General features: G+C 44.5%; 2 protein-coding genes across 5 annotated transcripts in view; both read left to right on the forward strand.

Moving 5' to 3' along the window:
• Positions 1–520: 520 nt before the first annotated feature.
• On the forward strand, positions 521–15,328 carry FASTKD5 (FAST kinase domains 5). Of its 2 annotated transcripts, XM_032295577.1 has the most exons (3): positions 559–641; positions 7,568–7,710; positions 12,583–15,328. In XM_032295577.1, exon 3 carries the CDS (start codon positions 12,773–12,775, stop codon positions 15,065–15,067), a length of 2,295 nt encoding a protein of 764 aa, XP_032151468.1. In that variant the 5' UTR covers positions 559–641; positions 7,568–7,710; positions 12,583–12,772; the 3' UTR covers positions 15,068–15,328. The 2 variants fall into 2 exon arrangements, with proteins under 2 accessions (XP_032151467.1, XP_032151468.1); XM_032295576.1 differs by lacking the exon at positions 7,568–7,710 and having other exon boundaries at positions 521–641.
• UBOX5 (U-box domain containing 5) overlaps positions 525–16,125 on the forward strand; it is a 51,465-nt gene continuing 35,864 nt past the window's right edge. For all 3 annotated transcript variants that reach the window (XM_032295579.1, XM_032295581.1, XM_032295582.1), the window contains exon 1: positions 525–641. The gene's annotated coding sequence lies outside the window, so the exon portion shown is untranslated. The remainder of the gene's footprint in view (positions 642–16,125) is intronic.

The following is a 16,125-nucleotide window of genomic DNA, read 5'->3' on the forward strand; positions in this document are numbered from 1 at the left end:
GCCATAAAACCCTGAGTGGTGATCCTCAGATTTGAACCTGTGTCTAAGCTGCTTTTTTTTTTTTCCTGAAGATGGAGTCTTGCTCTGTTGCCGAGGCTGGAGTGCAGTGGCACGATCTCGGCTGACTGCAACCTCCACCTCCCGGGTTTAAGTGATTCTACTGCCTCGACCTCCTGAAGAACTGGATTATAGGAGTGCGCCACCATGCCTGGCTAATCTTCGTATTTTTAGTAGAGACAGAGTTTCGCCGTGTTGGCCAGGCTAGTCTCGAAATCCCGACCTCAGTTGATTCGCCCACCTTGGCCTCCCAAGTGCTGGGATTACAGGTGCGAGCCACCGCGCTGGGTCTAAGCTACTGAATGACTTTCAAAGTGATGCATCCAGGAAGGTGTTTTCCCTCTGCAGGTCCTAGACTTCCCCAATCTCCTGAACAACGTCCTCCAGCGGAAACTGTCCTTGGAAAACGCTGACAGAGTCTTTTGAGCCTCAGCCGCACCCGTCACTCGCGCCGCAGGCGGAAGTAGCGGACAGTTGGCCGGAAGTGAGGCTGTGAGGGAAGAGTTGCTGTAGGAGCGTTCGTGTTGCCGCAACTCACGGAGTCCCGGGTTTGTTGTTGCGGCGCCTACCTTCAAGAGGATCAGGTGAGTGGCGGCGGCCGGGCAAGAGGTCGCGGCGGCCGCCTCCTGCGCTCACGACCGGCCTGGGCCTTGGCCTGTGCCTCTTGCCCTGCCGGCCGGCACAGAGCTGGCGTGCACCGAGGCCTTGTTCAGCGCTTCTTGGCCGGGGTTGCGAGTACCTCTTGCAGGCCTGGCTGTGGTGAGAACTTCAGTGATTCTCGCCGCTCCTGACTTTTGTGACCTTTGGCAAGGGGCTTATCTAGCCCTTGATTTTTCCTCTGAAATGGAGATCGTAACAGTACTTGTCTCACGGTGCTGTCATGAGAATGTAGTGAGATATTCTGCCGTGCCTCTCATCACGCTTTGATGTGCCCGCGAATCGCTTAGAGATTCTGATTCTGTAGGTCTGGCGTGGGTCCTGAGATACTTGTGTTCCTGACCAGCTTCCAGACGAGGCTGAAGCTTCTGACCCGCAGACCACTCACTGAGTAGCAAGGCCCTGCAATATTTTGCTTAGTACTTGGGATGCGGAGTCTTCAGTAAACATCAGTATGATAGGATATATACTTCCGCCTCCCTCCCCCCATTTTTAGCAGTTTCTAAGGGTAGTATTCATGGCCTTCTCCCCTTTTTTTCTCTCCATGAGTAAGAATAGTTACTCTTTCTCTTTCTTTGCAAACCATGACACAGCTCTTCTGTCTTGGTTCAGGGAACTTTGGGTCCCCTTATATCAAATATGTTCATCAGTCTCTTCGGGTGGTGCTTCACTGATCAGACCGTTGGACAGTGCTTCATCCAGTGGAGCTGATAGCCAGCTGCTTAGCACCAACTGTGGCTGACGTTTTGTGCTCCAGTCATTTGTTGCTGCTGGAATCTTAATTCACATTTTTTCTACTTTGTGAGTAGTAAGAATGGCCACCTTTCCAGAACTAGATTCTGGAATGATCTTGAATGATCTTGGGCAAGTCCTCGGATGATTTTGTTACTGCCTGGTAAACTAAAATAAAATCCGAAGAGTCTGTGTTGCATAACAGAACTGAAAAAGTGAGGCTTTTGGCAGTCACACAGGTCTGATGTTTATTAGTCAGTATGATTTTCTTTCCCATCCTTTGGTTTATTTTGCTAGTCCCTAATAAGGCCTTGCATTCATCATGTATGAATAAGTTAACTTTGATATAAAAGAATTCCAAGGTCAGGTGCAGTGGCTCATGTCTGTAATGCCAGCACTTTGAGAACCTGAAGTGGGAAGATTGCTTGAGCCCAGGAGTTCAAGACCAACCTGGGCAACATTGGGAAACTCTGTCTCTACAAAAAAACAAAACAAGAAACCAAAATTTAGCCAGGCGTGGTGGCAGCATCCAAGCCACTCGGGAAGCTGAGGTGGGAGGATTGTTTGTTATCCTTGAGCGATCCTCAGTAGGGGGTGGGGGTGGTGGAAGATGCCCTGAGCTGAAATTGCACCACTGGGCTCCAGACTGATCAACAGAGCGAGACCCTGTCTGAAAAAAACAAAAGGATTCTGAAATTCCTTCTTTGCTTGTCTGAAATACTGTACTATACAGCCTTGCAAATTGTAAAAGCAGATAAAACCCAGTGTTTGTTGAGCTATCAGTTACAGGGCCATGCAGCTGCCTCTCTTTACCTGCTGAGAGGCATTATAAAATCCAGGATTTTATAATGGATTTTATAATTTCTCTAGAAGTCCCATTTAGATGAGCTGAGAGGACATGAGTGTTTACTCCCTGTTGCTACATGGAGAGGTTTTCTAAAGACAGGGTTTTATTAAACCCTTTAAAAGCAGTAGCTCTAACAGAATCATCTATAGGGCTTAGTCATACTATATCCATCCATATCCTTCTTGCCATTCTGATAGAGGAATAGCAGAGTCTTAGAAGAGAAGGGGGCGGGCAGTATAGCTGAAAAAGTTTCACAAATTGTGATACGCTATTTTTTCTCCTGTAAACATGGAATCTAGAACAAGGAGGAAGGAATGGATTGCTAGACTTAATAATTTTAGTTTGGCTTAGACTTGCGAGTGACACTTGACCTAAACACCTTTGTGCTAGTGCTTCACCTTTGCAGTACTGTACTGGTAGACTCCTCTCTCATAGGCTCTGCTCTCATATGGAAACAGAAACACAAAAGAGTCTAGCCCAGTTAACATCCACATTAACAGCTAAGAGTCCTTACTGTCAGTCTCTAAGCCCTCAGTAGGGACTCTGAAGTTTTGTAGATTTTCAGCAGGAGACCTCAGCGCCTAGAGAAAGTTCATTTTTTTTTGCCATTTTTTTTCCGGGTAGAGACAGGGTCTTGCCATGTTGCCCAGACTAGTCTCAAACTCTTGGCCTCAAGTGATCCACCCGCCTTGGCCTCCCAAAGTGGTGGGATTACGGTCATGAGCCACCCTGCCTGGCCAGTTTTTTGCTTTTTTGTTTTTTGAGACAAATTCTCGTTCTGTCACCAGGCTGGAGTGCAGTGGCACAATCTTGGCTCACTGCAATGTCTGCCTCCAAGGTTCAAGCAATTCTCCTGTCTCAGCCTCCTGAGTAGCTAGAACTGCAGGCACATCCCACCACGCCCAGCTAATTTTTGTATTTTTAGTAGAGATGGGGTTTCACTATGTTGGCCAGCATGGTCGCCGTCTCTTGACCTCATGATCAGCCCACCTTGGTCTCCTAGAGTGCTGGGATTACAGGCATGAGCCACTGCGCCAGCTGTTTTTTAAATTCTCAGAGTTGCTCAACGGCAAATTATTTGTTGAGACACGAATAGGGTTTGAGTGTTCATTTATTTGTGGCAATTTTATTGGGACATAGAAAGGAAAAGTGTTAGAATTGAGGGATCAGATCTGGTAATTGGTAAATTATATGTGTTTTAAGGTATTATATACTCAGCCTACAGTTAGCATAGCTGCCTTCCTTTGCCTGGCCCCGCTCCTCTAACTTCTGGACTCTAGTTTAAAATGAAGCTATTTGGCCTTGCTTAGACCTGTATGTGGAAGGGAGAAAGGTAAGAGCTTTGTGAAATCATATCAGGTATCTTTGAACCTTTATTTTAAAAAGTTGGGTGTGGTGGCTCATGCCTGTAATCTCAGTACTTTGGGAGGCTGAGGCAGGTAGATCACTTGAGGCCAGGAGTTTGAGACCAGTCTGGCCAACATGGCTAAACCCTGTCTCTACCAAAAAAAAAAAAAAAAAAAAAATTAGCTAAGTATGTTGGCATGTGCCTATACTCTGAGGTACTTGGGAAGCTGAGGAAGGAGAATTACTTAAACCAGGGAGGCAGAGGTTGCAGTGAGCTGAAATCACGCCACTGCGCTCCAGCCTGGGCAACAGAGGAATACTCTGTCTCCAAAAAAAAAAAAAAGGAAAAAGTTTTAATTTAACACTGAGCATATCATAGTGTTCTCTTTTTTAGCTTTCTTATGGATTCTCTGGGAGTCCTTGAGTGAGGAACTAACCCTTTCAGGTGTGTTTTCACTATCTGGTCATCACATCCTGACTGCTTCTTCCTTGTAGTGTCTTTTCTCCCCACTGTTCTTCTCTGCTGCTTCTGTATCTTCCTTGTTTCTCTTTCCTTTTCCATAGTACTCAAGACCAACTACTGAAATGGCTCAGTTTCAGACATATATATGTAGATATGGTTTCTGTAGAGTTACTGTAAATGTTGCATGATGAAAAAAATAAGTAGCCATTGTTTACCATATGTAGGTTGTCCCTTCATGCCTCTAAGTTTCCTTATTTTGTTATCATTTCTATTATTGAACATCTTTAAAGAAGTTCTACAGATAGTAGAAAGTGCTTTCACTAGAAATAACTTCAATATTTTCCTTGTGTATTAAGTTACTTCATTTATTATCTCGAACAATACCATAATATCCTGATAATACATGCATTTTGTAAATTTAATTTTTGTCAAAATTGTACATGTACATGGTTTAAGCAGTCAAATAGTTCAATAGAGCTTGCAACACTAAATATTAGTTTCCTGTCCTCTTCCTTTTTTTTTTTTTTTGAGACAGAGTCTTGCTCTGTCACCAGGCTGAAGTGCAGTGGCAACCTCAGCTGACTGCAACCCCTGCCTCCCAGGTTCAAGAGATTCTCCTGCCTCAGCCTCCCAAGTAGCTGGAATTACAGGCACCCACCACCACACCTGGCTAATTTTTTGTATTTTTAGTAGAGACGGGGTTTTGCCATGTTGGCCAGGCTGCTTTTGAATTCCTGACTTCAGGTGATCCACCTGCCTTGGCCTCCCAAAGTGCTGGAATTACAGATATGAGCCACTGGGTCCGGCCAGGTTTTCTCCCTTTTTTGGTACCGTTTTTACTCCCCGGAAGTACTTTTAACTACTTAACTATTTCTTTTGCTGTTAATTACTGTATTTCTTTTTCCTTTTTTTAATTTTTTAATTTTTTTTGAGACAGAGACTTGCTCTGGAGTGCAGTGGCATGGCCTTGGCTCACTGTAACCTCTACTGCTTGGGTTCAAACAATTCTCCTGCCTCAGTTTTTTCAGTAGCTGGAATTACAGGCATGCACCACCACACCTGCTTAATTTTTACTTATTTATTTTTTGGGATGGCAGAGTTTTTTGTTTTTGTTTTTTTGTTTTTTCTTTTTTTAAATTTCTATTTATTTATTTTTGAGACAGGTTCTCACTCTGCCACTCAGGCTGGAGTACGGTGGCATGATTTTGGCTCACTGCAACTTCCGTCACCCAGGTTCAAACGATTCTTCTGCCTCAGCCTCTCTAGTAGGTGGGATTATAGGCACGTGCCACCATGACTGGCTAATTTTTATATTTTTAGTGGAGACAGGGTTTCACCATGTTGGCCAGGCTGGTCTTGAACTCCTGACCTCAGATGATCTTTCTGCCTTAGCCTCCCAAAGTGCTGGGATTACAGACATAAGCCGCTGTGCCTAGCCTGATTTTTGTGTTTTTAGTAGAGACAGGGTTTCACCATGTTGGCCAGGCTGGCCTAGAACTCCTGGCCTCAAGCAGTCTGCCCACCTCAGTTTCCCAAAGTGCTGGGATTATAGATGTGAGCTGCCACTACTCCTGGCCATCACTATATTTCTTTTTTCTTTTTATTTTTTGAGATGGAGTCTTGCTCTGTCACCCAGGCTGGAGTGCAGTGGCATGATCTCGGCTCACTGCAACCTCTGTCTCCTGGGTTCCAGCAATTCTTCTACCTCAGCCACCTGAGTAGCTGGGATTACAGGCAGGCACCACCACGCCCGGCTAATTTGTGTATTTTTAGTAGAGACAGGGTTTCACCATGTTGGCCAGGCTGGTCTTGAACTCCCAACCTCGTGATCCACCTGCCTCACCCCCCCAAAGTTCTGGGATTACAGGAGTGAACCACCGTGCCTAGCCGGCCATCACTGTATTTCTAAATAACACCTTTGTGTTACTGTTTCTTGATTTCTTTCTTTCTTTCTTCTTTATTCTATTTTTTTTTAGAGGGAGGGTCTTGCTCTGTTGCCCAGGCTGGAGTGCAGTGGCATGATCAAAGCTCACTGCAACCTTGAATTCCTGGCTCAGGCTATCCTCCCACCTCTGCCTTTTGAGTAGCCAGGACTGTAGGTGTATCCCACTATTCCTGACTGTTTTATTTTTATTTTATTTTATGTTTTTTTTGAGACAGTCTTGCTCGGTCTCCAGTGCAGTGGCGTGATCTTGGGTCACTGCAACCTTCACCTCCCGGGTTCAAGGGATCCTCCTGCCTCTTGAGTAGCTGGGACTACAGGTGGGTGCCACCATGCCTAGCTAATTTTTGCATTTTTAGTGGAGTCAGGTTTCACCATGTTGGCCAGGGTGGTCTCAATTTCTTGACCTTGTGATCTGCCCACCTTGGCCTCCCGAAGTGCTGGGATTACAGGCATTAGCCACTGCGCCCAGCCTGTTTTCTTTATTTTTTATAGAGACAGAGTCTTGCTGTGTTCCCCAGGCTGGTTTCAAACTCCTGGCCTCAAGTGACCCTCCTGCCTCAGCCTCCCAAAATACTGGGATTACAGTTGTAAGCCACCACACTGGGCCAATTATACTTTTTTATTATGGGGCTCTAAGTCTCTTGTATCATGAATCTCCCCCTACCCCTCCTCCTCTCACTTTTATCTTCCCAATATAGGTTTGCTCATAATTTTTGGTTAGGTTTATACCAAGATTTATGTTATTAAAATTGTGTTAGTATTATTCTCAACTGAATAGGGAGTATAATATGATAACATTCTCTTTCTTTCTTTATTTTTTGAGACAGGGTCTCTCTCTGTCACCCGGGCTGGAGTGCCATGGCAGGATCACAGCTCACTACAGCCTTAACTTTTTGGGCTCAAGCGACCTTCCCACTTCAGCTTCCTGAGTAGCTAGGACCAAAGGTGTGTGCCACTAGGCCTGGCTAATTTCTAAATACTCTATAGAGGTGGAGGATCTCACTACATTGCCCAGACTGGTCTCAAACTCCTGGCCTCAAGTGATCTTCTCACCTTGGCCTCTGAAAGTACTGGAATTACAGGAATGAGCCACTACATCATGCCTATGATGACATAGTCTATCTTGTATAACTTTTTTGTCTTCCCTGGCATTAATAATTTTTGTTACTGTTGTTATTAGCATGGCTTTGTATCTCATCTCTTGTTCGTGCCCAGATTATCCAGTAGAAGTATGATTCTCCTCTCTTGGGTACTGTCTGTGTCTTCCAGCATGAGCTAGTTGCTCTTTATGTCTGCTCACAGCTTCTGTCCTGGGATCTGCCTTCATCTTTTTCCTGGAGTTTACCTTTGTTTCTCTGTATTGAACCCTGGTTTCTGAATCCCATATCTCTACTGCCAGCTTTCAGGTCTTCAATTGTGGTAGCTCTCTTTACTTGGATCCTGGAGCATCCCGCCAACTCTTTCCTTCATGTAGATTTCAGCCTTTGAGGTCTTCTCTTTCTTCTTTTGTAAAGTACAGGTTGAGCATTCCAAACCTGGAACTCCAAAATCCAAAATGCTCCAAAATCTGAAACTTTTTGAGCACCAATGTGATACTCAAAGGAAAAAAAAATCACTGGAGTATTTCAGAATTTTGAATTTTGAATTTGGGATGCTCAACTGGTAAGTATACAACACATAGTCCAAAAACTGAAAAAATTTAAAATCTGGAACACTTCTGGTCTCAAGCATTTTGCACAAGGGATACTCAACCTGCAGTATAAACCATAGTGATAGTTAGAATCCTAGACTGTTAGTGGTGGAAAGAACTTTCAAGCTCACCTAGTTCTAACCCTCCAGCTCCCTAGAGGCACCTGGATCCAGGCACCTTGGTACCCTAGAAGACCACAGATTGTTCAGCCATCCCACCCCCTACTGTCCCCTGAACCTGTGTTTCCTGACACCCATTCTTGTCTCCCTAGTACACCAATATTGTGGGCTTGGGAGTCAGACAGTCTTTAATATTTGGCTACACTCAGTCTCTTAGCTGTATAACTTTGGCAGGTTTCTTAATCTTGTGGTCTCTTTCCCATTAATAATATGGGGAAAATAAACTTACATTACAGAGATATTATAAGGATGGGAACTAAGGCAGATAAAGCAGCTTTTACAACGCTCCAAGCCTTGGCACAGAGCAGGCAGCCATAGCTCTTGATATTTCCATCTTGGATCTTAGCCTTTATTTTTACAAATCAAAAAGAGTTGCATGAATTCAAAACACTGGAGCTACACCAAACACTGATGTTCTAGGAGATGGTTCTTTTATTTCTGGACCACGTACAGTAATTTCATTAAGTACTCTTAGGTAGAATTAATTGAAGCAATTTTAATTATTTAATGTAGTTTTAAAATTAACATCATTTATAGAGATATTTGTTAATTCTTGTTTATGTGCTATTTGTTCCACTGAATATTTGTGTGTACTTTCTCATGTTGATGCCTGCCACATATTTATCCTATAAACCAGCCTTCTTCTGGACAGACATTTTTAGTTTTTTTTGCGTTAGTGTAGGACTTTTGTAAAAAATGGGGCCTTTAAAGCTATTTTTTAGGATCTACTTTCTTGGTTGTTTTTTTTTTGAGACAGCCTTGCTCTTTTGCCCAGGGTACAATGCAGTGGTGCAATCTCGGTTCCTGGGAACCTCTGCCACCTGGGTTCAAGTGATTCTCTTGCCTCAGCCTCCTGAGTAGCTGGGATTACAGGTGCACCACCACGCCCAGCTAATTTTTATTTTTTTATTCACCTGGGTGCAGGTGGGCTAAGGCCAAAAAGGGCATTAGCCTTTTTAGTAGAGGGCTGTCTTTTTCCCCTTCTTATATTTGCAGGCTTTTTTTTTTTTTTTTTTTTTTTTTTGAGACAGAGCCTTGCCCTGTTACCCAGGCTGGACTGCAATGGCTCGATCTTGGTTCACTGCAACCTCCGCCTCCTGGGTTCAAGCCATTCTCCCACGTCAGCCTCCCAAATAGCTTGGATTACAGGCATGCACCACCACACCTGGCTAATTTTTGTATTTTTAGTAGAGACAGGGTTTCGCCATGTTGGCCAGGCTGGTCTCAAACTCCCGACCTCAGGTGCTCCACCTACCTCAACCTCCCAAAGTGCTGGCATTACAGTTGTGAGCCACCACACCTGGCCATTAATTTTTGTATTTTTAGTAGACACAGGGCTTCATTATGTTGGCTAGGCTGATCTTGAACTCCTGACCTCAAGTGATCTGTGTGAGCCACCGTGCCTGGCCAGGATCTACTTCCTAAAATGAGATGAAGACTACAGATTTGAAGGATGTATGGCTTTAGTTGCACATTGTGGTGGATTAAATTAAATTCCAAATTCGAGAGTAGGTCTTCTTAAAAGCCCCGTTCTGTCAACTGGAGAGTTCTATTACCTGCTATCTCTGTTTTTCTTTTTTTGAGACAGAGTCTCTGTTGCCCAGGCTGGAGTGCAGTGGCACCATCTTGCCTCACTGCAACCTCTGCCTCCCAGGTTCAAGTGACTCTTGTGCCTCAGCCCCCCAAGTAGCTGGGATTACAGGCTTGTGCCACCCCACCTGGCTGGTTTTTGTATTTTTAATAGAGATGGGGTTTTGCCATGTTGGCCTGGATGGTCTCGAACTTTTGACCTCAAGTGATCTGCCTGCCTTAGCTTCCCAAAGTGCTGGAATTACAGGCATGAACCACTGCACCTGGCCATCCTGCTGTCTGTTTCCACCTTTCTTGTGCTGCAGTATTAATTGAGTTTCCTAATGACTATTTTGAGGAATATAATCTTCAATTATCATCTAGATATTAAAGAAAAAACTTATTTTAGTACTATTTTTCTATGGTTTAAAAAATTTTAATTTTTTTTTTTTTTGTAGAGACAATCTTGCTGTGTTGTTCAGGCTGGTCTCAAACTCCTGGCCTCAAGCAGTCCTTCCACCTCAGCCTCCCAGAGTGTTGGGATTACAGGTGTGAGCCACTGCACTTGGCCATGTTTTTCTAATTTTTAAAAAGCTGGCCATCTGCATTTATAGAAATAGTAATATGTAGCAGAGATCAGCAAGCTTTTTATGTAATGGATCAGACACTAAAAATGCTTTTCAGGCCATACAATCTGCCAGTTACACAGTTCTGCTCTTGTAGCAGGAAAGCAGAAATAGACAATATATAGTGAATGGCCTAGCTATGTTCTGAAAAAGCCTTGTTTACAAAAACATGTGAAGAGCTGGATTTGGGATCCAGAACATAGTTTGATGACCCTTGATCTGAACCATAGATTTGATGGGCAGAATGGCCCACAGGTGGTCAGGCACAGTGGCTGACGCCTGTAATGCTAGCACTTCAGGAGGCCAAGGTAGGAGGATCACTTGAGCCCAGGAGTTCGAGACCAGCCTGGGCAACACAGTGAGACTCCATCTACATACACACACTCTCTCACTCTCTCTCTCTCTCTCTCTCTCTCTCTCTCTCTCTCTCTCTCTCTCTCTCAGGAGGCTGAGGCTGAAGTGGGAGGATTGCTTGAATCTGGGAGGTCAAAGCTGCAGTTATCATGCAGCTCTAACCTGGGTGACAGAGTGAGATTGTCTCAAAAAAGAAAAACAAAAAAGAATGGTCCACAAGCCACAGTAAAGAACCAAGTGTATAAAAATTTAGTGTGGGAGAATTCTGCTCTGATTCACACAGAAATTCAAACATATGTTCCTGCCATCCAGAGAAGCCTGTGTAGCTGGGCTCCTGGAACAGAACACTGGCCTGCCCTGCTGTCCTTTGGTTCATGGGCTATGGGCTCTGGAAGAAAGTGGCTGACAGCAGAGTTGGGCAGGCATTTCAGAAAATCATTCTGGCACCCTTGGAACTTTCATGGAGTTTTCTGCAGCAACAGCCCTGTCTGATCCATCAGTTGACAACTCAGGTTTCCTTGGGTCTTGCTTGTTAGGCTTTGGCACTTAAGTGGAAAGAGAAAGAATAAGCATTAAGGAAAGTGAGAGTACAGCAGAGTCAACTTCATAGTCTCTCATGGTTTCTGCCATGGGAGAAAAATGGGCATTGTACTGCTCACAGGCAGAATAAAGAAGTAATCAACACCTGACTCACTGGAAGCATTGCTAAGCTGCCTCCTCCAGATGTCAGCAGGGCAGTTGCATCAATTGATGTTCCCTGAACCCTGAGCCCAGCTTTGAGGTACTCCTTGCTTCCCACCTGTGAAGTGACAGTGAGCAGACCCTTTACCTTCTGCTTTCTCTCACCAAAATGAGTGAGTTTTTGAGTATACTTTCTAATTACACCACTATGCTGTGACTACTCTGTAATAGTGACTCAAATTCTGTTATAAGCTTCTTGGAGAGGAGAGTAGGCATCTTCTAGAAAAGTACAAGAACAGCATTAGAATGACAGGTTGTAATTAACAGTTTTGCACTGTAAGAACGGGGAGGTTATTGTGGATATAACAAATTAAATCTTTTTTTTTTTTTTTTTTTTTTTTGAGACAGAGTTTTACTCTTGTTTCCTAGGCTGAGTGCAATGGCCAGATCTCAGCTCACTGCAGCCTCCTCCTCCCAGTTTCAAGCAATTCTCCTGCCTCAGCCTCCCGAGTAGCTGGGATTACGGGCATGCACCACCATGCCTGGCTAATTTTGTATTTTTGGTAGAGACGGGGTTTCTCCATGTTTGTCAGGCTGGTCTTGAACTCCTGACTTCAGGTGATCCACCCACTTCAGCCTCCCAAAGTGCTGGGATTACAGGTGTGAGCCACTGTGCCTGGCTTTTTTTTTTTTTTCTGCCCAGGCTGGAGTGCAGTGGTACAGTCTCGGCTCACCACAATCTCTGCCTCCCAGGTTCAAGCAATTCTGCCTCAGCCTCCTGAGTAGCTGGGATTACAAGTATGTGCCACCACACCCAGCTAATTTTTAGTATTTTTAGAAGAGACAGAGTTTCACCATGTTGGCCAGGCTAGTCTTGAACTCCTGACCTCAAGTGATCTCCCTGCCTTGGCCTCCCAAAGTGCTGGGATTGCAGGTGTAAGACACCACACCTAGCCTGCGAATTATCTCTTATACCAGATCCCACTTTTTACGTAGTGCTATCAGCGTAGCAGTTTTTATAAACATTCTTATTCTTCAGGTAGGACCTGTATGCCTTGGTATCAAAGAGGTGGAATGAGTTGCTCACTTTTGTTCTCAGCCTTCATTCTAGAAATCTGCCTTCCTTCTTCCTGTCAAAGGTTAGTTAGCATCATCTCTTCTCTAGCTGTTACTACTTGCCTTGTACAGTGAAGAAAGTCTGGTGAGCAGCAGTCTATGAACTGCCCAGGGGTACCCTGGGTTGGGAGTTTTCCTAGGCCTTTACGTAGAGCACACAATTTATCCTTGATACATGTTGTCATGTGGTTTGGGTATTTACTAGCATTAAACTTACTTGAGTGGACAGCAGTGTAGTTTCAGTCTATTTTTTATAATGTGTAAATTTGGGTGCTCTTATAGGTGGAAGCCACTCATTCTTCATCTACCCTTTTTTCAGTATCTGGCACCAATTCTGACCCAGTCATTTGTGATCCCTGGCTCTTGTGATATGCCGAAGATTTCCAGGCAGTTTTTGTGGAACACCTCCACATCCAGCTCTAATCAAGCACCATGTAAACAAGAAATTGCCTAGTCAAACCTGTGAGGACTGTATTCTGACTGCCAAAAAGATCACTTCTGACACCAGAATGGCAGCTACTCCTAAGTTGCTAAAACTTTTAGGATACCGAGCATTTTGCAGTCCTTTTGCCTCCTGTGCAGCCCGAAGTGTGGCATATTGGAATGTGAGCAGCACACAGCATGGGGGACTGCACTCTCCAGAGCACACAAACCTCTGCCATTCTGCCAAGAAAGCTAAGAATGTTTGTGGCACCTTCTCTTCTTGGAATATCTTCACAACCAGCAGTGCCCACCAAGGTTTGGAATTCAGCAAGGCTTCTTCCTCTGAGGCCAGCACATTGCAGCTGGGCTCACCCAGGACCACGAGAGTTGTTGAAGAGGATGTAGAAGTTTTTGATTCCTTTGAAGACACCCGAGTTTTTCTTCAGCTAAGACCAGAATACCGTCTTCACAGCTATAACGCATCCGAGACTTGTCAGCCCCTGTCTGTTTCAGAAGGTGAACTAATTTTGCACAAAGTTACAGTTTATCAAGATCATCTCCAGGCTCAAGTCATTGCAGATTATTTGTGTAAGCTGAGCTCTTTGCCTCCAGAGCAGCGTTCTGTCTTGCTGGGCAGTAGCAGGTTTGCTGTGCTTTGCCAGCTGTGTGTGAAGAAGATAGAGCTCTTTGATACCCAAGATCTCATCAATATTTTGAAAGCTTTTGTAATTTTAGGAATCCCTCATTCCCATTCAATGCTAGATGTATATGAGACCAAATGTTGCCATCAGGTATGGGAGATGAGCATGGATCAGCTTCTTTTGGTGGCTGATCTCTGGAGGTACTTAGGCCACAGAGTACCTCGGTTTTTTCAAATTTTTTTTAGTTATCTTAATTTGCACTGGAAAGATATATCCTTGTCCCAGCTAGTTCACTTAATTTATGTTATAGGTGAAAATCGTCAGGTATCCCAGGACGTAATGCAAAAATTGGAATCATTGATCCTTAAATATATAGATTTGCTCAATTTAGAGGAGGTTGGTACCATCTGTTTGGGGTTCTTTAAATCGAACACTGGTCTCTCTGAATTTGTCATGCGGAAATTTGGAGACTTGGCTTGTGCTGACATGCAGCATCTGGGTAGTCATGCCTTAGTGAATATTCTTAAAATGTTCCGTTTCACTCATGTGGACCACATGAATTTCATGAAGCGGTTTGGAGAGATTGCTCCTCAGCGAATTCCTTCCCTGGGAGTTCAGGGTGTCATGCACCTGACTCTTGCCTGCTCGGCCTTACGCTTCCTGGATGAAGGAGTACTGAATGCAGTGGCTGCGTCTTTGCCTCCTAGGGTGGTGCACTGTCGAAGTAAAGATGTTGCCAAGATACTGTGGTCATTTGGAACTCTGAATTATAAGCCACCCAATGCAGAAGAATTTTACTCCAGCCTGATAAATGAGATTCACAGAAAGATGCCTGAATTCAGCCAGTTCCCAGAACACCTGATCACCTGCCTGCTGGGCCTGGCGTTTTCGGAGTACTTTCCAGTAGAGTTCATTGATTATGCTCTCAGTCCAGGGTTTGTCAGGTTAGCACAGGAGAGAACTAAGTTTGACCTCCTTAAGGAACTGTATACTCTCGATGGTGCAGTAGGCATTGAGTGTCCAGATTACAGAGGCAATCGTCTTAGTGCTCACCTTCAGCAAGAGGGGTCTGAATTGCTGTGGAATTTAGCAAGAAAGGATATGAATTCAAAGCCTGAATTCTTAGAAACTCTCTCTTTACTTGACACCATGTTGGGGGGGCCCCAGTACATCAAGCACCATATGATTTTGCCTCATACCCGATCTTCTGACATAGAGGTCCAGCTTGATGTTAACCTAAAGCCATTACCATTTAATAGAGAAGCCACACCAGCTGAAAATGTAGCCAAATTAAGGCTTAAGCATATGGCAGTCAGACTTACAGATGATTTGATGAATCAGTTACTAAAAGGGAAAGCAAGAGGACATTCCCAGGACAAAACTGAGTCGGAGCCTGGGCAGCTGCCCGTGGAGTTAAAGGATAAGGCAGCTGTACCTTTGGGGGGCTCCCTTTGTGATGTAGCAGATAAACCAGGGGCCATGGAGATTGCTGGCCTATGCCCCCAAGCCTGCATGCAGACCCCAAGAGTGAAGCTGGCTATTCAGTTTACAAACAGGAATCAATACTCCTATGGCTCCAGGAATCTCCTTGGACTGCACAACATGAAGAGACGGCAGCTGGTTCGGCTTGGCTACCGTGTGGTAGAATTATCCCACTGGGAATGGTTCCCAATACTGAAACGAACTCGCTTAGAAAAGTTGGCATTTCTCCATGAAAAAGTATTCACCTCTGCTCTCTGAAGGGCATTTAGGGGCATTTCTATGGCAAAGCTGCAGGTGTATACTATACCAGGTGTTGCACAATGATTATAAAAGCCAGAATGTAAGTTTGGCAATAAAATAGTCTATTGAGAAGGCTTAGCTGTGTCCAAGGCAGATTAGAGCTAGTGTATGTTGCTGTGAATTGTAATCTAGTTGGATTATACAAATTGTTGCAAATTTGTACATGTTACTCTTAGTAATAAAAAAAGTAATAAACATCTTAATATGTCCCATGGTCAAGTCCTTGTTGGAATTTTCTGTTTACCAGCCTTCTGTCACAAAGTTTTTAGACTAAAAGTAAAGTCAGACATTGTATAAAGCCAATTTTTAAAAATTTTATTCTTTTCTGGAGATCCCCCCCACTTACATATATTTTTATTTAATTTTTTTTTTTTTTTTTTTTTGAGACGGAGTTTCGCTCTTGTTACCCAGGCTGGAGTGCAATGGCGCGATCTCGGCTCGCCACAACCTCCGCCTCCTGGGTTCAGGCAATTCTCCTGCCTCAGCCTCCTGAGTAGCTGGGATTACAGGCATGTGCCACCATGCCCAGCTAATTTTTTGTATTTTTAGTAGAGACGGGGTTTCACCATGTTGACCAGGATGGTCTTGATCTCTTGACCTCGTGATCCACCCGCCTCGGCCTCCCAAAGTGCTGGGATTACAGGCTTGAGCCACCGCGCCCGGCTTTATTTAATTTTTTAAGTCAGTTTTTGTTGTTGTTGTTTCGTTTTTGTTTTTGAGACAGAGTCTCACTCTGTCACCCAGGCTTGAGTGTGGTGGCACGATCTCGACTCGCAGCAACCTCTGCCTCCCAGGTTCAAGCAATTCTCCTGCCTCAGCCTCCCAAGTAGCTGGGACTACAGACGTGCACCACCATGCCTGGCTAATTTTTGTATTTTTAGTAGAGATGGGTTTTCTCCATGTTGGCCAGGCTGGTCTCTAACTCCTGACCTGAGGTGATCTGCCTGCCTCGGCCTCCCAAAGTGCTGGTGTTACAGGCATGAGCCATCACGCCAGGCCTTTTTATTGAGATGGAG

The sequence above is a fragment of the Sapajus apella genome, unplaced genomic scaffold, assembly GCF_009761245.1.
Source record: "Sapajus apella isolate SASKATOON/1434 unplaced genomic scaffold, GSC_monkey_1.0 scaffold33, whole genome shotgun sequence".
NCBI classification, from domain to species: domain Eukaryota; kingdom Metazoa; phylum Chordata; class Mammalia; order Primates; family Cebidae; genus Sapajus; species Sapajus apella.